The 21,710-nt window shown below is 39.8% G+C and overlaps 1 protein-coding gene across 6 annotated transcripts in view; it reads right to left on the bottom strand.

Moving 5' to 3' along the window:
* Window positions 1–6,472: 6,472 nt before the first annotated feature.
* Window positions 6,473–21,710, bottom strand: part of LOC133505574 (noelin-2-like) — a 23,683-nt gene continuing 8,445 nt past the window's right edge. For all 6 annotated transcript variants that reach the window (XM_061828723.1, XM_061828720.1, XM_061828722.1 and 3 more), the window contains 6 exons: window positions 19,754–19,909; window positions 12,597–12,816; window positions 11,422–11,528; window positions 9,447–9,623; window positions 7,282–7,455; window positions 6,473–6,906 (listed from right to left, as the gene is read on the bottom strand). In XM_061828723.1, coding sequence (XP_061684707.1) covers window positions 6,586–6,906; window positions 7,282–7,455; window positions 9,447–9,623; window positions 11,422–11,528; window positions 12,597–12,816; window positions 19,754–19,909 — 1,155 coding nt within the window. In that variant the 3' untranslated portion in view covers window positions 6,473–6,585. The remainder of the gene's footprint in view (window positions 6,907–7,281; window positions 7,456–9,446; window positions 9,624–11,421; window positions 11,529–12,596; window positions 12,817–19,753; window positions 19,910–21,710) is intronic.

Below are 21,710 nucleotides of genomic sequence, written 5' to 3'. Positions count from 1 at the left end.
TGTGAAAAAAAGTTTTAAAATAGGCCATTCATTGAAGGTGTGCCTTATAATGCGGTGCACCTTGTAGTGTCAAAAATACGGTAAATATGGTCCAAAAACTGTTACATGTTTTTGTATATTCCGTTTATTATGATGACTACGTCTTTTGATACGGTACAACATTATAGTGCTATTTCTTTGGATTAAAAAAAAAACAGCTTTTGGAGCGGAGGCTGGAATGGATGAATGGCATTTATTTCAAATAGGAAGGTTGATTTGAGATGGAAATGTTTTGAGCTCCGAGAGTAGTCACGGAATGAACTAAACTCATATCTCGAGGCACCACTGTATGATCGGAAGCTAATGCTGCTCACGCTAATCTGCGCTAACACTGCAGCTTTGCTTACCTTTGGGCTTGGACATGGTAGTGAGTCAGTGCTTCATTCGCCGCGGCACTTCGTTCCGCCAGGCTGTCATGTCATTGGTGGAAAAATGACCAATCTGGCAAAAAAAATCAGAAGGACACACTTATAGACACATTTTAGGAAAAAGTCACAAAACTATAACTTTCTTGGTTGTTTAATTTGACACTTAATGGGGAGGCAGGCAGTCTGGACTAATAAATATTTGGTGTAAAAAAATGTGTCAATTTTCAATAATACCTACCCTTTCAATGAGGGGCCGGACTCAACCAAGAACAACTTTCAAGTATCATTAAATCAAATGTCCAAGTAATCTTTACACTTTATACATTTCCTATGGGTCTTTTCTATGATAAGGTTAATCTTACTGAATTTGAAACCATATATGTTTGAATATATACAATTGAAAGGTCAAGAGTTGGTATAATTAAAATATAAATATGGTAACTAAACAGCAGACAAAGCGACCTGATGATCTTGTGGGGACCATAAACAACAGCCTGTTACGTTACTTCGCCCTGCGTATGTTTGACCTCGTTGCCGTGGCAACGTGAGCAGGCATTCCTCCCTGCGCCTCCTTTTCTTCTTCCACCTTTCGTCGCTCCGAGGATGAGGAGGCCGCTCTTGTCGCCGTGGAAACCGCTGCAAATAAATGACGGTCATCGTCATAAACATGCCTTTGCAGCGAGAGTGGGACCCAGGGAAAAAGAGGGAGGAAGAGAAAAAGAGGGAGAGAACGAGAGAATGTGAGCAAAAATTTACGAGGACACAGACGAAATTAATATCGAGTTCCATCTCAGTGGGCTTAATTTAGTTAGGCAACGCAATTCAAAAAGTAAATAAAAACAAAAAAAACCCTCCAATGAGATAGATAGATAGATAGATAGATAGATAGATAGATAGATAGATAGATAGATAGATAGATAGATAGATAGATATAGATAGATAGATAGATAGATAGATAGATAGATAGATAGATAGATAGATAGATAGATAGGCTAGGCTAGGAAGCGATAAGTGTATACTGTAATGTTTTAGCTACAGTTGTCGTTTGATGTTTTATTTTGAAAGTCCTTTGACAAACGAACACTGTAACCAGAGGCGATTGAGGCAATTATGTTGGAGTGAGGAATGAAGAAGCCACATGTGAAACTCGAGAGCAATTATCGTCTCATTATTATTAGATTGAGCTATTGTACTTCTCGTATATAGCAAGTGTGGTGTGATTGTGACTGTGTCGACGTCAGCGGGGCGTGACGAGACCAGACATAAGGAAGTGAGCTAGAGAGGTAGTCGGGAGAAACGTGAAATAAATATCACCCACGTTAAAAAGTCCAGTTGGACTCAGGTCTACATTATTCAATAACACGACAGCAAGATCACAACATGGTGTCAGAGTGACATGAGTATAACTACGGACTCACGAAAAAAAAAAAAAAACGACTCACGAAAAAAAAACTCACAGGAAAAAAAACAAAAACAACGGATGAGGCGTTCGGTGTTCCAAATCATCTAATATACCAGATGCGTGATTCAAGCAACAGCCATACTCATGTTCACGAGCCCACTTAAAAACATAGCTTAAGAGGAAAAGTGCAGTTTCCTCCTGCCGTGGATCGGCGATAAAGGACGGGATGTCGGCAATACGTGGACACTGACCGGAGACGATGATAAGTTGCTAAAAACTAATTACAAAAAATTCTCTGATTACCTGACTCCGAAAGCAAACCCCGTACTTTGTGACGGAACTCAAGCTATTGGTTAAAGACTGTAACTACACAAACAGCGACGAGATGGTCAGAGATCGCAGTTTTCGCTAACAACTCACCAAAAACGCATGCTCGAAAAAAGCAATCGGCATAGCCTGCTCCCATGAGTTAGCAAAAGTGCAGCTAATATGGCAAGCGACAGCCATGAGGTTCACCTTATCCACCCCAAACCTGGAAAGCAAAATTTCACTGTGGGTGCTAGTAGGCATATTGACAGCCCAAAGACATCCGTAAAGATATGTAACAAGTGTGGAGAATACCACAGTAAATTAGCTGAATGCCCAGCAAAAGCTAAACCACACCTGAAGTGTCAGACCCCTTTTTCTGTCCGTTCTAACAAGCATAAGGCACACAATGAAATACCATGATGAAAAGGCTGTAAGAAGCTTATAAGCAAGCCAATATTCACAAAAGGATCACCAAAAAATGCGAGTTGCATTGTAGTTTTGCCGTCCAGTAGGCGTCGTAAACAAAAGTCACGTGACTCATGACGTCACGTGAAAAGTATCTATTGGATACAAGAACGGTCCAAGGTAGGAGACGCAAATTGACATAAACCCAGGAACAAAAGCGTGTTGCAGTACTTTCTCCAAACCACTAGATGATATTGTTACTCTTCCTCTTTAGCCTCGCCCATCACTCCTTCTCTCCTTATTTCCGTCTCTCTCTTTCTTGCTCTCCCCTATCCCAGTCCTTCTTGTCCTCTGCTTGAGATGATCTATTTTCCCAAGGAGAGACAAAGAGAAAATGATTAGGGTAACGATGGAAGAGAGAGTCGTCTTTTCCTTTCCCACGACTCCGCATCCTCCTCTACTTCCACATCGCACAAGCGAAACCTAACATAGCAACGAGGGCAAAGAGTGACATGAGGGCCAGGGGAAGGATGGAAGAATGCGGAGAAAGACATGAAAATAGTAGAAAATTAAAGAAAGGAAGATGGGGAATGGAAGTAAAGACGCTGAAAAGAAATCAAAGATGAGAAGATGAAAGATAAGAGGAGGAGACAGGAAAGAGATTTGGAGGAAGCTGATGGAAAATTAAGGAAAGGAAGATAAAAGAAAGGGACAGGGAATGGAAAAAAGTGGATGGGGAAGGAAAAGAGGAGGAAAAGAAGGGAGGTGACAAAAAAGAAAAATGAAGAAATGAAGGCAGCAGAATTTTGGGGGGAAATGAAAGAAGGAAATGACATAAAAGGAGAAAAGGAAAAGGAATGAAGAAGACTGCGGAAGAAAGGGAAGAGGAAATAAAAAGAAAGCCAAAGAGATGCAAGACATGAAAAAAAAAGATGGAGAAAGATGAAAGGAAATGGAGTTGTGTGTTTGCGTGCTTTTTTTTTGCACGTGCCCAGTCAGGCCTACTTCCTGTCACACACACACACACACACACACACACACACACACACACACACACACACACACACACACACACATGGTGCAGCTCCAAAGATAAACAAAGAGCATGCGGACACACAAAGACTTTCCAATGGACCCTGTGTGCGTGTGTGTGTGTGTGTGTGTGTTTGTGTGCCTGTGTGTACGTAAATAGTTTGGACCAGGAGAATATGAGTGTTTTCCTGCCCAAACGCCCGTTTCCTCTGTCCTACTGAGATACAATCTGGTTACACACACTCACGAACACACTTATATAAGCTACCTACGGGTGAAAGTGCGCATCAGCAAATCCAAACTGGCGCATCACACAGTTCCATTTTCCCCTCTTTTCCATTATTTCATAACTTGTCTGTTTGATGTTTCGAAACGTTTGTTTAGTAAATGTTTGTAAACGTTATTTAGTTGGACACGAGTATTAGTTTGAGTTTAATTTATGTTTTGGCTGTGGTGCACTTTTTTTTACATTGTACACCAGTTTTATCTATCCATCCATCTATCCATATTCTTAGCCGCTTATCCTCACAAGGGTTGGGGGGGTGCTGGAGCCTATCCCAGCTGTCAATGGGCAGCGGGTGGGGGGGGGTACACCCTGAACTGGTTGGCAGACAATCACAGCGCACATCAAGACAAACGGCTGCACTCACAATCACACTTAGGGGCAATTTAGAGTGTCCAATTAATTTTGCATGTTTTTGGAACTTGAGAGGAATTTTTTCTCCGGAATGCCCAGAGAAAACCCACGCAGGCACGGTGAGAACATGCAAACGCCGCACAGAGGGTTTGGGGAGGCCGGGATTGAACCCGGGTCCTCAGAACTGTGAGGCCAACGCTCTACCAAGTGATCCACCGTGCCGCCACACCAGTTTTATTTTCGTTGTATTTTATTTTTTGCGATACTGTCATACCTGTACAACAGTTAAACGCAACTTCAAAGGTGAACCGTTTTACTTTATTTCATTTTCTTTTCCTTTAGCTTTTACTCTATTTGAATTTATTACACTCATGCTGTTGTATTTTTTTTTAACAATTAAGCATTAAAAAAGTAACTCTATGTAAAATATCACCTACAGGTGATTAAAAGATACTTCAATTGGCAAAGTTTGACCTAGGTGCAGATATAGTAGATTCCTGCTAACATTATTTTCAAAGGGGAAAAAAACACTTTGAGTTGAGTTTGAATGGCTGAATTGTCCTTTTGTGTGACTACTTGATCATTCACCTCAGGCCTTGCTGCGCTTGCTTGTGTGTGTGCGCGTGTTTCTAATTGGCTGCTGGCTCGCTGTGTCGGCTATAAATAGATTCAACAAGGCAGGTCCTCCCTGCTTGTGAAATATTAAAGAGACTCCACCACACATTAAGCGCAAGGTTCTCTTGTGTATATTACAAAGTAGACTTCCCCTTTACAGTATTTTTGGTGTATGCTTTAATGGAGGTAAATTATTTAGCAGGGGGCCACCGACCAAGGGGGACGAAAAGTCACAGGATAAACGAGGGGATGAATAAATGAAAAGGTGGAAGTGATACGGACAGCAAGGTCAAACTGAGCCAAAATAACGTTTCCAGTCGGGCATATTATCAATAATTAAGTAGCCAGAATTGAGAAAGGATTAAAAAAAAAACCCATTAATCAAAACTAAGCGGGTGATGTAGTTTTGAGGTGAGACTCTTCTGTTAGCTTGTGAAAATTGCTAACAATTAAGATACCCTAATTTCTGGCCTACAAGCCGCGACTTTTTTCACACGCTTTCAACACTGTAGTTTATGCGGTGATGCAGCTAATTTGTGCATTTTTTTCTAACTGCCGCAAGGGGGCGCTCAAGCGGAAAAGGTAAGAATGAGACCGGTGGAATCTATGTGCCGAGGAAGTGACTTTTACCGGCCCTGTTAGCGCTGCGCTGGCGTTGGCGCTGTGCTCGCGTGTTGCTGCTGCGAAACTGGCGTGTCTCAGTGATATTTACCGGTAAGTTTTATTTTAACCGATTCTATTAGCGTTAGCGTGGTGCTAGCGTGAAACTCTTTCTGTGTACCATCTTTCTTTGTAAATATCTCGTGTTTCAAGGTTTTGGTGGGCTGCGCTCCTCAGCAGGCAAGATAAATTTCAGTTTTCTACATTTTAACGCAATTTCTGTGAATGACAAACCATCAAATTAGATCAAGATTATTTAAATGTTGATCCACACAAACAATTGATTAGATTCATTTATTTAATTGCTACCCATGGGTGCCAATGTTAACATCAACTGTGACCTGAACAAACATTGGAGAGTGCAATCATTTAAATCCGAAGACGATATGAAGTTTGTTGACGTTTTTTTTTCATGAACACAACCACGTGGACCAGACATCTACCACAAACCTGACTGGCCCCTGCTACCGCTCCAGACCAATCAAACATGATCGAGCCATAGATAGGTTTCCAATTACCGGTAGTGACACAAAAGATAGTGGACAAGGCAATCCTGGGACTGTGGTAACGTCATTGTAAATCTATGTATTAGTGCATAAGCGTTGAATGTATGACATTGTCGACCACCTTGTTGCCTGAACAATGCTAACATTAGCCCGTTACGACAATCACCAAACATTGCAGTTTGATTCTTCTGTTAGCCAGGTATGACAATCTGCTAATAACTCCGGCGATAAGATAGCAGTCAACTCTGTCCATTAGCTAACCAGTAACTCTGACATATGGTTACAATCTGAAAATGAACAACAACTACATTGTTGTAACTAACAATTTTGATGAATGCGAACATTAGCCAGTCACGACAATTTGCAAATTAAAGCTAACTTCAACGAATTACCCACGCTAGCTAATCCTAACATCACCTGGAACCTAGTGAACTTGGGCATCTGTGTTGATGCATTTTATTTTTTTTTTGTCTTAAACAAAAGACGAGTATGAGAGGTCTGAAGTTTGTTGACATTTATTGAAGAAACAGAACCATGCGGACCCGACACATCGAGCACAAAAACAACAAACGCGATAGTCCGTGACTCTCCTCCAGACCCGTTCGATTCAGTCTATCCGTCGGTGCGAATGACGTGAAAAAGCGTGACATTGTAGAGCACCTGGTGTCCGTTGTTCCAGGTGTAGAGCGCCCTCTCTCGGGGGTTGTAGTCCATCATGCTGATGTGTGAGTAGAGGTTGTGGAAGGGCACGTCCGTGTACTCATAGGTGGACGTGTTGGTGTTGTAAGCGAAGTGGACCTTGGCTCCGGCCAGGTGCGAGTTGGTGACATAGAGGACGCCGCAGATCATGAAGGCCTCGCCCGCACTGCGTTTGGGGAAGCCCGTGGACCAGCTGCGAAGCACGTCCAGAGAGCGCGGACACAGGCGGCTTACCTGTGCACAGTATAGACGGAATTACAATCTTCTGACAAACAACCCTGATGAATCCTAGAGTTAGCCAGTTACAATGAGGAAACTTAATGTTACAAAGGCTAAAGTTAGCCACTTACAATCAGCCAATGAACAAAGCAGAAGAATGCAGATGTTAGCTAGTCACAAAAATTGAGCAACAAGCCTGTTGAATGCTAACGTCTGACTTAACTCACAACTCTCGGGAATGCTACTATGAGCCAGTTACAAAAATTGTCTGACGAAAAAAAATTATTTGAATTCTAATGCAAAAAAAAAATAAACTAAATATTAGCCAGTTAAAATCAATCGGTCACAATTGCGATGATGGCTAATGTTAGCTAGCTAGTGATGATGTACCACAATGTTTCCCGCGTTGGGTATGGATGTGTACACGGCCCACAGGCCCGTCTCGTCGGCCATGAGGTCGATATCGGACGAACCCCCCCAGCTGTACGGGAAGGTGTTGTTGTAGCCTGCGCCGCTTAGGCTACGCTGCAACAGCACACTGCGAGAGCGGAAGTGGTACTGGACCTACGGAACAAACACATACAAAATCGTGTCATCATTAAAACAAATATAGTGATTGTTTTTTCAAAAAACATATTTTTCAACTTTAATTATTGATTAGTTCATAGTAATATCTGTATAGAATACAATAAAAAGAGCATGCATGATAATGTTAATCTTACATTCATATTTATTTTACATAAAACAAATATCATAGTAAAATAAACTATTTTCCATTTTTTGTTCATTTATAGGTAGAATTAATTTACAATTATAATTAAATTTAAAAAAGAATGACAATACAATGAGATTAATTATACATTTAATAATGACCATGCATTAAGTAACATTATAATAAGCTTTGTACGTGAAGTTAAAAACTATGAGGACATTTTTTTTAAATTTGAATGTATTTATCATTTAATCTGTTGAATATTACTGAATGAATGATTACCATGATAAAAATTATTACATTAATTCGAATCTAATAGTAAAAACTTTTTTACATAAAAAACATAAAAAGCAAATTTACCTCTTTTTTTAAATCAGCAATGAATTAATTAGAATTACGAAAACAAATAATTATATGGCCCCTTCCATCAAAATCTTTTTTTTTCTTTAGCATCGCATAAGGTCAAAATGAGTCTGTGATCGCGTTTAAGTTTGACAACTATGCAATTTGTCAATTGCTTGCAAAAGACAATTAATAGCATAATGCTTGTAAAACAACCACATGACATTTAAGTGACTTTGTGGTGTAGCAAGTTACTCACAATTCAAGTACCTGCCCACTTCGCGATGGCAACACACTCACTTATTTCACAAAAACTGGCTGAGTGATAACGTATCGTGTCGCGTGCAAAGCTTTTCATCACCTGCCAAACTCAGTTGAGAACTAATGGCTTCAATTAACTTTGAGAAGAACTGCTGAGCGTTTCCGAAGCAGAAAAATGCTGAGTTCGAGCCCACTTTGTGGCGGATGACTTCACACACTCTGCAGGAAGCACAGCTGAACAGACGCCGCCAGGCCACGCAAATACATCCTGTATTGGCCGACATGTTGTGTTTTACAACAATACTTTAATATTATCGGTGCTCGCCTTTGCATTTCATGGTGAAATGCTTTTTTCTGCCTTCCCGCTCCTCAATTGAAAGCTTTACTTCCGCATCGGTGACGTAAGCGCCGTTGCGTCATGTACGCCAGTGATTCTCAAACAGTGTGCCGTGGTACATTAGTGTGCCGTGAGTGCCCTTCAGGTGTGCCCTCTGAAATGATCAAATTTTACATAATTCCTCCAAAAACATTTATTTCCAAGAAATAATGTATCTTTATCTATTTATGCCAGTGAGGCACAGTGACAGAACAGAAAAAATCCTCTTTTATTAGATGGCAGGAATTAGATACAGTAATTAATCGATGAATTTTTGGTGACATTTACTTTTGTTGGTGTGCCTTGGGATTTTTCCATTGTAAAATATGTGCCTTGGCTCTATAAAGGTTAGAAATCACCGATTTCCAGTTTTGCTTTTCGCTATTTTGTGTGATGTGCGAAATGCAAATTGTGACCCACAAAACTGTTCTGCGAGACCACGTCATTTGAGCCGTGCACACAAAATTTTGTAAGCCTTGTTATACATCAGTGGATACCAATTCTCCATGCTTTTTGCAGGTAGGATACGTGGCGCACGTCACACGAGATCCCTGCATTCAAAATGTTATTATTATAAACTAATAATACTAACGAAAACAACTTATTTTTTATTTCACAAAAAAATTGATGAGTGACAGTTACTGTAAGTGGCTTATAGATACAATGAAAAATAATCATGCATTATTTTATGAACATAACCAATTTTACAAAACACAAAACTATAAAAAAAGATTTTTTTTCACAATAGATTCTTCCAGTGTGGTTAAATAAGTGCTCGTGTCACAATTTCAACCTCGAATGTTGAATAAGAAAGGAAATACAAAAAGTGTAATCCAGTGTCGGTGAATGTTTGCCGTGGCGTACCAAAATGTTGCTCTGGTGCTTGTTGTAGTAAAGCGAGCCGTTGTAGACCACGTGGCCGGTGCCGGCCCAAGCGTGCGGCAGCAGGTGCTGCACGAAGTTCTGGCCCTTGGTGAAATCGGCCATGGTCCGGTACTCCAGCACTCGACGGCCCCGGTAGAAGCCGTCCATGGACCACACCTCGATGAGAAACGACCAAGCAATATTTCAACACTTTCTCCATGAAAACATAACATTTTTTAGATAAAAACAAACAAACAAACATTTACCGTTACAAACAGTGTACAGAAACTTTAAAAAAGTATCCAAAATGTTACTTGAGTAAATGTAATGGAGTAAATTGCTGCACATTCGTACCCACCTCTGATTATTACTGTATGTTTCCATAAAGTACAATAATCTTGAGTTGCAATGCTTTTTCTAATTACAGAACATGCTACAAAGTTTATGCCGCTGCTGATGCTGTTGTGCTGCTGCTCCCGCGCGTCTCCGTGGTGAAACTCCGACAATGCGCGGGGTCACGGTGCCAATATAAAACACATGCTTGCGAGGAGGTCCTGACAGTTGCCTTGACAACCGCTTCCATGTGCTCATTCAACATACAGGGCACGTGTGTTTGTGTACACTTATACATAAATTGTGGTAGCTCACATTCTCTGTCTATCTATCTATCTATCTATCTATATCTATCTATCTATCTATCTATCTATCTATCTATCTATCTATCTATCTATCTATCTATCTATCTATCTATCTATCCATCCATCCATCCATCCATCCATCCATCCATCCATCCATCATCCATCCATCCATCCATCCATCCATCTATCTATCTATCTATCTATCTATCTATCTATCTATCTATCTATCTATCTATCTATCTATCTATCTATCTATCTATCTATCTATCTATCTAACCATAAGCTTAGGCGGAAAACCTTCTGCAATTTAGCAATAACTATTATATGTAAATGTCATAAGATTTCAGTAGACTGTTCTACAAAAAAAGGTATAAAGTTATGATAGCAATCTTATGAGAATAAAGTTGTAATTTTTCCAAGCTAAAGTCTGAATATTATCATAATAAAGTCAAAGTTTAAAAGGGGAATAAAGTCTTTTAAATATTTTATCAAGTGAGATTCAAAACATCTCAAATCATCTGTCCCCTTATAAACCAGCAAAAATGTTTGCAATCTTTTTAATAATAATATTGTTTTTTCTTTTTATAACAACTAGAGCACTGATATAATTAAATGGAATTTAAAGAAATGACTGCCTCAATTATATGGCCGTTGTCATGCTCCTTCTAGTGTGAGGGCTTTGGCCTCCTGGGGACAGCATAACACACACAAATTAATATACAGTACATTTAAATGTTCATAAATTCTCAGTAAGCTGCATTATTATTAGTCATTTTTATATTGTGTTTTTATATGTTATATTGTCTGTCTTCATGTGTTGATCTACCATTTGTGTTTTGATAGCCTTTGCTTAAAGCGCAATAAAACTACCACACTATATCCTTCTATGGTGTTTTGCATTATGTTATTGTGGATTTTCGGGCAAATTTATGTGGGTGTTTTCAATAATACACTCGTCTGTAATATTTAGTTTGACAATAAATTTTAACCAAGAGTGCCAATAAACAGCTTAAGCCTCTTTTTTGAAGAGTGGTTCACTCTGGCGTAATTGCACTCCTGAAGTGAGTTGCGTTTATGGCCCCCATACAGTGCTCGGATCACAAATTGTTGCTTGCGAATCAAAGCAATAAATAAATAAGCAAACAAACAAAAAAAAAAAATCAGCCAAACAACGGCTTGTATCTCGAAAAACTCATAGGTTAGTTCGCTCGTATCTCAGCGCACCACTGTGTGTTCTGGAACACTGATTCTCAAAGCGTGGTACTAGTACAACCAGGGAGACCTGTGCTCCCTTAAACACACACACAGACGCACACGGTGCCTGGTTTAAAACTCACTCTGCTGTCAGAGCTGGGAATCATGGCGTCAGTCATCCAGGAGCCGAAGCGGGACCCCGACGCCCTGACGGTGATGGGCCCGGTGACGGCTGTCAGGCGACCGCAACCTGCGCGCCAAATGCACACAGATATAACTACAGTAGTTATTATTTTGGTGCTTAAAATCATTTTGCAATGCATGAGAACTATAATACAGGTAAATGCGAAATGGACATCCATCCATCCATTCTCTTAGCCGCTTATCCTCACGAGGGTTGCGGGGAGTGCTGGAGCCTATCCCAGCTGTCAACGGGCAGGAGGCGGGATACACCCTGAACTGATTGCCAGCTAATCGCAGGGCACATAGAGACAAACAGCCGCACTCACAATCACACCTAGGGGCAATTTAGAGTGTACAATTAATGTTGCATGTTTTTGGAATGTGGGAGGAAATTGGAGTGCCTGGAGAAAACCCATGCAGGCATGGCAAACTTCACATAGGCGGGGCCGGGATCGAACCTGGGTCCTCAGAACTGTGAGGCCGACGCTTTACCAGCTCCCCCATTGTGCCGTGACTTTGTCCTCCAAAAGCACAACTTATTTTTCTTTACTATTTTTTTTTCCTCAGAAGATCGTGACGTTATTATCCTCAAATGACTGACTGACTGACTTTAGTCTCATATTATACGTCGTTTCAAGGAAAAATAAAAACATCTCATAAAAAAAGCAACTGTCCTAACAAAGGAAACCAAAATAAACATTTGATTCCTATTCCATGAATCCCTCACAAATAGGGCAGTGAATAGCAAAAAACCAAGTCATTTCATTTAAAAAATTGCATGTGAAATATGCACAACATGTACTGTAAATGTACACGTGGAGAAGACTCTGTAACCTCTGATAACAACCCAGACTAAAATTAGCTCCTCCCTAACACAAACAGCTCGTCTGTCATCACTTCCTTGACACCAATGATAGCACTGCTTTCCATTTTAGACAGGGTTTTGGCTTGTGTTAGTTTCAGGTATTTCACAAAGAGCATGAATAAATGCAAATAGTATTTTAGCAAATAGTCGGAGATCAGTTTCACTGAAAAAAAATGTAAGTAGGAGAATTTGTGAATACTAAACCATGAATATGTTGGGGATGATTGTCATCAGTGAATTGTGAGAGTGCTGGTAATTTTTTTACTGGACCTAGTTTGTTCATGCAGCTGTGCAGTCTGGTCTCCAGGAGCAGGACTCTCCTCTGAAGCTCTTCATAGTCGTACGCTCCAATCTCCTCCTGGATGGCGGTCAAAACGATGGACAGGTTGAGCAGTTCGTCACGCAGGGCGGTCAGCGTCTGAACGTCGGAGCGGTACTGATCTGCCGTGGACAGGAGGGGCTGAAGCTGAGTCACCTGACCCTTTAGCTCCTGGACAAGAAGAAGAAGCCAGCAGGTTAGCTCTCAAACATTTGACATCGGGTTGTAAGCTTACAGTTAGCGCTTTACCGCAAGGGTGGGTAGTTAGCTTTAAGGTTGTTAGGGTGTTAATGTGTTTGGGTTGGGGCTATATTTAGGGGTTGGTGTGAAGGCTTGATTTGAAGCCATAATATCTGTGTTTTCAGGTATAACAGTACCGGGGTTGGAGATTTTCAGTATTATTGGACTAGGATTTAGGGCAGGGGTGTCAAACGTATGGCATCCCCCGACCATCACCCTGTCTTCTTCATCCTCATCATCATTGGGAACGGAAGTGTGGGTTGACACAATGTGTCACGAAGCTCCGGTGCAGGGCTGGACCCAAATGCAGGACTCCGAGACGAGGGCATGATGTTAGGCGTAGTTTTATTCAAAGCTGAGGTCGTAGACGGTGTAAGCAATCCGAGAAGGCAGAGGCGCAACAATGCTAGGCTATAAGCAAAATCCAAAAACATGAAGCGAGGTCTGATGACCGGGAGGCAAACTTGGAAACATGAACTAGGACGGGACTAAACTATGGTGGCACAGAAATGCTGTGACGAGGATAACTCAACACTACACTATTGTCAGTGGTGGAGATTCCTACTGTCAGTGAATACAACTCACTAACTCCGGGCAACAAACTGGTAAATGCCAGTGACAAAAACTTCGCCTTAAATGCCTGTCTAATTAAAGTCCCAATGTGAAACAGCTGTGAGGGGTGACAGGTGTCACCGCCCAGAGCAGTGGTGTGCCCACGCCCCTCTTGGCAGTGGACTAGGCTTGCTCGTGACACCACAGTCCTTTCCTTTTGCCATAGATTAGAAATAAATAAAGATTTCCTCACCGGATTGTAAAATAACTATCTATCTGTAATTGCAGGTATATATACAATAATATACATGTCGAAATGAAGGTCTATTGCTGCAGGTATGTACAGTATGTACAGGCTGTGAAATGGTCAGATTAAAACTAATAAACTGTAAAACATGCAAAAAGACCTAACAGGGAATAAAACGGTTATAAGGTCATTAAACAAACCATTTGTGCAGTCATATATTCTTTATCCTCTGTGAGGAGCTCCTTTTTGAATACTGTTGACGTGGGTAAAGGAAAGTCTTTATAAAAAAATACAAACAATTACAAGAATATGACGCGCAGAGGCCCCTCAGATGGTTGTTTCTAGAAAGACCTGAAACGAGGCGATAATCTTCTCACACTTGATGGGCACAAAGGCTTATTTTCTGTCCTCGTGTCGATTGAAGCGGCGCGGCAATGGTAGCCGGATTATGTCTGTGGGAGAAAAGCGTTTCTATTTTTCACCCGAACAGCTCTCCTACCTCTTTTGTAATCCACTCCACAGTCTCAATTTTGGGAACTGCAGAGTGGCACATTGATCTCTTTGAGTACAGCGAGCGCAACCTTCAAATTTAAATGCTCCCGAAAATCCCCCAAATCTGATTTCATTAGAAAAAAAAACTAGCTTAAAAAATATGACTCAATTCTAGTAACACAACTTTTTTCCAACAAAAAAATCTGACATATTAGAAAAAGATGTCTTCTTGAAAAATGTGGCTTCTCATAATAAGATTAATACATCTACTAATGAATCAAATTGTTTTTTTTAGTTTAGTTTTTTTGTGGGGGGGATAAACATTTATTTAAATCATTATTCAACATTTAAAAATATGTTTCCATTAAAAAATCAACTGTATAAGAAAAATCCTAATGTATTGAATTGATTTATAGATTTGTTCTAAAAAAGTAATAAATGTTTACTCTTGTCAGATTGCATTTTTATTTTTTTACAAGTTTTAAGATTAAAATCTCACAACTCACATCTCCAAATCTTTTTTTTCTTGAAAAATAGGACATAATCGTCACAATATATCAATTGCTTTAAAAAAATGCAACCTTTTATCAGGAAAATATGCAAATCTATCCTTGAAAGGAAAAAAAATCATTTTGTATCATATCTCATTCATTATACGTTGTCTATTGATTCAATTTCTCCTTCTGTCATCTTTAATCCTACGTTTTGTCTCTGCCAGGAGGTGCGAAAGAGCCGCAGTGGCTAAATGGAAAAAGCCCCATCTGCTCGGCATGGGATAATCCCGGAGGAATCCCGCAGTGTGCCACTCATGCTATGAGTTGTGCAACAAGACCGATTTATTTTTCAGGACTGCGTTGGCTGTGCAGATTTTCTAAGTAGGGCTGAATTGAGGCCAGCTGGATAGGGATGAAGACACTTGAAGATGTTTTGGGGTCTCTGTGGGCTTGTTATCCAGGTCTTTCTTTTCTTGGTGTTTTCCATTGTTGAGGGTGATTTGCAAATTATCTCCTTGGAGGGAAATGATGCAGATCGTCATCATTTTCGCGTACTCCCATCCTATAAAGCAGCGCTTCTACAAATTGTGCGACCAACCCGTTGTGGTCCTTTCACATAGTTCTAGGTCCAGCTGAAGTTGTATGTTCGGTCTGTTGAAGACTCTTAAATGTTTACAAAAAGGTGTCACGGTGGATCAGCTGGTAAAGCGTTGGCCTCACAGTTCTGAGGTCCCAGGTTCGATCCCTTACCCACTTGTGTGGAGTTTCCATGTTCTCCCCATGCCTGCGTGGGTTTCCTCTGGGCACTCCGGTTTCCTCCCACATCCCAAAAACATGCAACATTAATTGGACACTCTAAATTGCCCCTAGGTGTGATTGTGAGTGCGGCTGTTTGTCTCAATGTGCCCTGCGATTGGCTGGCAATCAGTTCAGAGTGTACCCTCCTGCCCGTTGACAGCTGGGATTCCCCGCAACACTTGTGAGGTTAAGCGGCTAAGAAAATGGATGGACGGATGGATGGATGTTTACATCCTAACATTTCATATGTACAGACAGTTCTGAGTCTTGGACACACCTGCTGTATGTATATGTGGGCGTTCGAAAAAATGCAAAAATTAGCCGCATCACCGCATAAGCCACAATGTTAAAAGCGTGTGAAAAAAGTCGTGGCTTATAGGCCGGAAATTACGATACATTGATTTCAACGAACCTAGTACCCAGTTTGTTGTGGAATATGAAAGACAATTCAGAATGATCCGAACACATTGATGTACTCTTCCAGTCCTGATGGAGCGAGGTAATTCCTATTGTGAGGTTCATTTGACTTTCATTTGTATTAATTAGCTTCACTTCAGCAGCGGACTGATCACTTTCACAGCAACTTTTCCAGATGGTTCCATGCACAAACGTGTAAGCTTCACTTTGTGAGTTTAAAGCACTTCTTTTTTTTAGGAAACGAGGCATCATCTCATTTTTCATCTCTTGTCGCCCTTATTTGAAAAAAAAAAAAAATATATATATACATAGAGAAGCAACTATAAAAAAGGGCTTCCTTTGCTTGGCTTTCCACAAGTCAACATGAATAATACAATTTCACATTCATCCTCATGTGAATCTGTTTTTTTCCCCGTATGGAGAGGTGACATCTTTTACTTAGTGCAGCTGCAGCGGTTGCCAGCTGCCTCCTGCCATTACGTATCTTCATTATCACATCTTAGACAAACTTAGTGTGTATATTTGTGTAAACACCAAACACATTTTGGGTCTCTAACAAAACTACAATTTGTAGAGCCTGTAAATACTTGGAAAACCCCGTAAGTTAGATTTGTTGAAGACTCCAGTGTGTCTTCATTGTTTTAGTACAAAAGAATCTAAATTTAAATGTTTGGTTCTTGGAGACTAAATTATGTTTAATATTACAAAAAGACACGTTTTGTTATTTGATGATTAAAAAACACCCAAAATATGTTTGTTGACGACCGCGGCGTGTCTTCATTGCTTTAGAAAATGGAGATATTGATTTGCCGAAGATCTAAATTCCCTTTGATGGTGACAAAAACACCTCGAGTATGTTAGGTTTCTTGGAGACTAAATTGCCTTTGTCTACAAAAGCACATACGTTAGATTTGTTGAAAGAAACTGAAAACAATGCAGGGAAACAATAATAATTTGACACGTTAAGAACTATAATTTGTACCTATTGATTGAGATCAGTATGAAAAAAAACATTCAAAAAACATTTTTTTGGCTGTTTCAAATGTGCTCTCTGACAGCTTGTAGAAGTCCTCTAGCAGCATCTTGTTGGATTTAATGGAAGAGTGTGGACATAAAAAGTATAGGGTAAAAAACCCCAAACACAAATATGACTTGATTTTACTTGCTAATGCTTCATCTCGCTCACATTCATCTGACTGCGCTTCCGGGCAACCTTTCCTAATTCCTTCCTTTCATCCGGAACCCCGGCAGAGAGGAACCCCCTGCAATTCCCCAACCCGACTCCCAACGCACCCCTCCCACAGTGTTGCTAAAAATAGCGCGTGGATATTGATTATTTAAGTCATTGAATCGAAATACAGTATGCGATGCGCCAGCTCTGCTTCTCAGTGTAATGAGGAAGCCTTTTTCGATTGTCTTGTGTCGTTACTTTAGTAAAACGAAGAGAACGCATTTGATATTGCACGGTAAGGCAGATATCTTGCGTCTGAAGCTAAGGTACATCCATCCATTTTCCGAGCCGCTCATGGTCACAAGGGTTAAAAAAAATCCAAGATAATTGAGCTTCATTGAGTGCCCAAATACTCTATTTAACATAAACCTAAAATATGTTTTTGTACCCATCCATCTATTCATCCTCTGGTGGAGGTTCTGCAGCGTATCCCACTTGACTGGTTGACAAACATAAACAATCATTCACACCTGAATTTTCACAAAAGAAAAACCATGTGTGTCAAAGTCATTGTTCTGCTTGATCTGTCTGCATTCACAAAAAAAAGTCTGTTTTTGCTTTGCAAACAGGAGTCTTTCTGTGGTGGTTTTGGTGTTGACATAGTATACAATATTTTATGGGGCGTGAAAAATGAATGAAATTGCTATAAAAAAATGCCTGGCAGTCTAGGGCTACCTTGCTCAGGGAACGGCTGGCAGTGAATGAGTTCATGGAATAAGCTGTACATAAACACATTAGATAATTTCGATTAATGTACCTTACGTAAACTGTAGAAAATGTTATCTTCAATGAACATAATATAATAAACCTTATGTAGGGGTGGCGACCAGTTCAGGGTGTGCCTCACCTCTTGCCCAAAGGTAACTGGGATAGGCTCCAGCAAGCCCGTGACCCTCGTGTGGATAAGCAGTACAGAAAATCGGTGGCTATTTTAACTAAGCTAACGTACATATTGTCATATAACAGACAATTCACCCTTCAATGAACGTTACGTAATCAACCTTACAAAAACAGTGACGATAACTTCATTTAACAAACCTATGTGAGTATTTTCATAAAGCCATCAAAGGATTTAGTCTTCAACTAATCTAATGTACATATTGATAAAATGTAATGGAGAACTAAGAATCTTTCATGAACTTAACATAATGAACCTTATATAAACATTGCAGACAAGTTCTAGTTTTAACTAACCTCACATATGTATGTACATATTTTGGTCAAAGCTCAAAGAAAAACGAGGCCCTTCAATGACCCAAATGATCGCGTCTTTGTGGCGCAAGATAATAGCAACCCGACATTAAGAGCGCTCCCTCTGCTTTGCTTTCATAAGCCGACATTAATAATACAACTTCACATCCCTCCCCATCGGATTCTTGTTTTATTTTCTTGCCGCCCTGCAGAGCTCTCAATCTTCTACTTAGTGCAGCGATGCAGTTGTCAACACACCGACAGCATCCACACGCTGCTTTATGTCTCCATCCTCCTCCCCCACTGCGTGAAATCAATGTGAACACACCGGAGCTTCTGCTCGCGTGTGTGAAGTCACCACGTACAAGTACTTTGTTACAGTACAGAAGTGGCTTTGTGCTTACGTTTGGAACCATTTGTTTTTCTCTTGGCTTATTACTTTTATTCCCTTCATTTGAAAAGCGATATCCTTACTTTGTCAAAATATTCATGACTTTTTTCAAACCCAGAAAATGACAACATGATGTAAAAAAATAGAAATGAGGGGAACACTATCTGGTGCTTCTTAGTTAGCTAGTGCATTTTTTTTCTTTTCAGGATGTATGCAAGTACGTAAGGAAGTATGATTTGTATTTTTCCGTTGTACCCAGTTAAAATAATATCATATAGTATACCACAGCAAAGTGTCGTAACAGTGGAATCTTGGTTTATGCATGCCCTAGTTTTTGTATGACTTGGTTTTCAATTTTTCAAACCAGCGCTCATCGGAAGAATTTCAAAAATATGTTTTTATTAGTTTTTTTTAATTATGTGTGACTGTTCAATGTGCCCCCATTGGGCCCAATGAAAGTTCCAAGTGTTGGCCTTTTGGGTAAAAAGAAGCAAACAAATAAATAAATAAATGAAAAATAAAAATGACAAACATCATAGAATTTTTAAAAAAGTAAGTACAAGTATTCGGTACAACAACCTGTCCTCATCTGTCTCTCCCCACCGTTGTCTTTGATACGTCATCAAGTCTTTAGTAAAAGAGATATTTGACGAGTACTTATCCATTTTATCCGTCTTCTAGATTTATGTCACGTTGTTTTATTAGGATGTTAAATTACAATTTTTCTTTATAAATAAATTTTTGTTCATGTTTGTGTGTCTGAAACAGATCATTTGGATTTAAATGATTACATATGGGAAATATTTCTTTGGTTTTCCTACGATTTGATTTTAGTCATAATTTTTGGAACAGATTATTATTACACATACAAAAAAAAAATCTCCTGGAGTTCCAATGTAATTCGCAAAAAAAAAAAAAACACCTTTACTTTTGCTCCCAAGTTTTTGAAACATTTATTTATTCACTTTTAAGTAAAGAAGTTGAATGAGTAATTCTACCCTTAAATTTTTTTTTTTTACAGAAGTAAATGTACTTGGTTGCACCGGTGTGTGTACCTGTAGACCCTTGGATGTGAGCGTCCGGGGGCTGCTGGCGTACGAGTGCAGACGTCCGTCCACGCCTCGCAGCAGCGGCTCGTACTCGCGGAAGTGTCGCAGCTCCCTGGAGGTCCGCAGGTGGACCCCCTCCACGGACTGACTCACATTCTGCACCTGAACCGCAACAACAACAACAGTAACCTCGCAGTTCAACATCCATCTGCTCATTTTCCAGCTTGTTCAAAAACATGTTCTGCAACTTACTTGAGGTAAAAAAAAAAAAAAAAAAAAAAAATGCATGTGGCCATTGTTGGACAAAATAAACCCTACACTGGTGTTTTCGTTACCATCTAATACAATTTGGAGTCTTCGACAAACTTAACAAACATTCTTCAGAAATATCAAAGAACATTTACAGACTTGCAAATGAACGGTCCTTTGTTGAGATTTGCTGAAGACAAAAAATGTCTTTGTTCCTTACAAAAATGGTCATATTCTCTTGTATGTAACATTTATTTCCAAAGTGTGTAGGTTAAATTAAGAAAAAGTGTATATGAGGTTTGGCAATGACTCTTTTGACATTTACAAAAACACATTATTAACATCAACATGAATGTATGCAAAGCTCCTTGTTTGTTTACCCAAATGGACAGAAACGAGCTTATGCATGCAACTTCATAAACATAAAAAATGATTTAGAGTCTAAAATGAATATAAAACGGTGGTTCACATTCAATAAAGGCAAAATTATCTTTGATTACAAAAATACATGTTTGGCGGAGACTCAAAATCGTCTTGATTTTTTTTTTCTTTTTTTTTTTTTTACCAAACTGCATCATTTGAGTTCGGAAAAGGTTTATGTTTGTTTAAAGACTACATTACTTTAGATCGTTATGACCTAACCTACGTGGCATTGTAAACAGCAAAAGACAAGTCTGTCTTAAATCAGCTACTTTTTTCTACATTATAAAGATGAACAAGAGTAAAAAGTATTTTCCTTTGGTGCTGCTGACACGACACTAAGACACACACTTTTGCTTTTCTTTGTTTTTCCAATTTTGTTGTGTGAAATACTCAACAGATAAGTTCAGTGTATCAGGATTCGTACTTGGAAACAAAATCAATGATCGAACATTAAAAGAACCAAGAAAAAATTAATTCCATCAGGCTGGCTGGGCAACTCGTTTGAATTCCTTACAAGAGATTTTGATCCAAACACATTTTGCAAACATCAATCAATCAAGGGTCTTTTGTTTTTATGTGAATATTGAAGACAAGTTTGAGTTGTCGAAACGTATTCGTACATATGTACAGTATATGAATACCTTTTGTGGAAGACTCAAATTGTCTGTTTACCATAATGCATAAAGCGACGACTCAAAATTGTCTTTAATGTTGACCTGCTAACATCCAATTAAGAATCATACACATTTTCCTGCCAATAATGCTGAATTTTTGGTAAACAGGACAATTTTGACTCTTTGAGAATTTTAATGTAAATCTTGTGTGTCTTAAATGAACCCACAGTTGAGTCTTTAATGAAAATTGGTACACATGTTAAAGACTTGTTACTTTTTCCAGAAACGTACTTTGGGTTTGACAAAGACAAGAAAATGTCTTTAATGTCCATCCACCCATTTTCTTTGCCGCTTATCCTCACGAGGGCCGCAGGGAGTGCTGGAGCCTGCCCCAGCTGTCATCAGGCAGGAGGTAGGATACACCCTGCACTGGTTGCCAGCCAATTGCAGGGCACACGGAGACAAATAGCTGTACTCACAATCACACCTCGGGGCAATTTAGAGTGTCCAATTAGTGTTGGATGTTTTTGGGATGTGGGAGGAAAACGGAGTGCCCGCCTGGAGGAAACCCACGCAGGCATGGTGAGAACATGCAAACTCCACACAAGCGGGTCCGGGATTGAACCCGGGACCTCAGAACTACGAGGCCAACGATTTACCATCTGATTCACCGTGCC

Source organism: Syngnathoides biaculeatus, chromosome 9, assembly GCF_019802595.1.
Source record: "Syngnathoides biaculeatus isolate LvHL_M chromosome 9, ASM1980259v1, whole genome shotgun sequence".
Taxonomy (NCBI): domain Eukaryota; kingdom Metazoa; phylum Chordata; class Actinopteri; order Syngnathiformes; family Syngnathidae; genus Syngnathoides; species Syngnathoides biaculeatus.
This window is presented reverse-complemented; position numbering and strand designations above follow the sequence as displayed.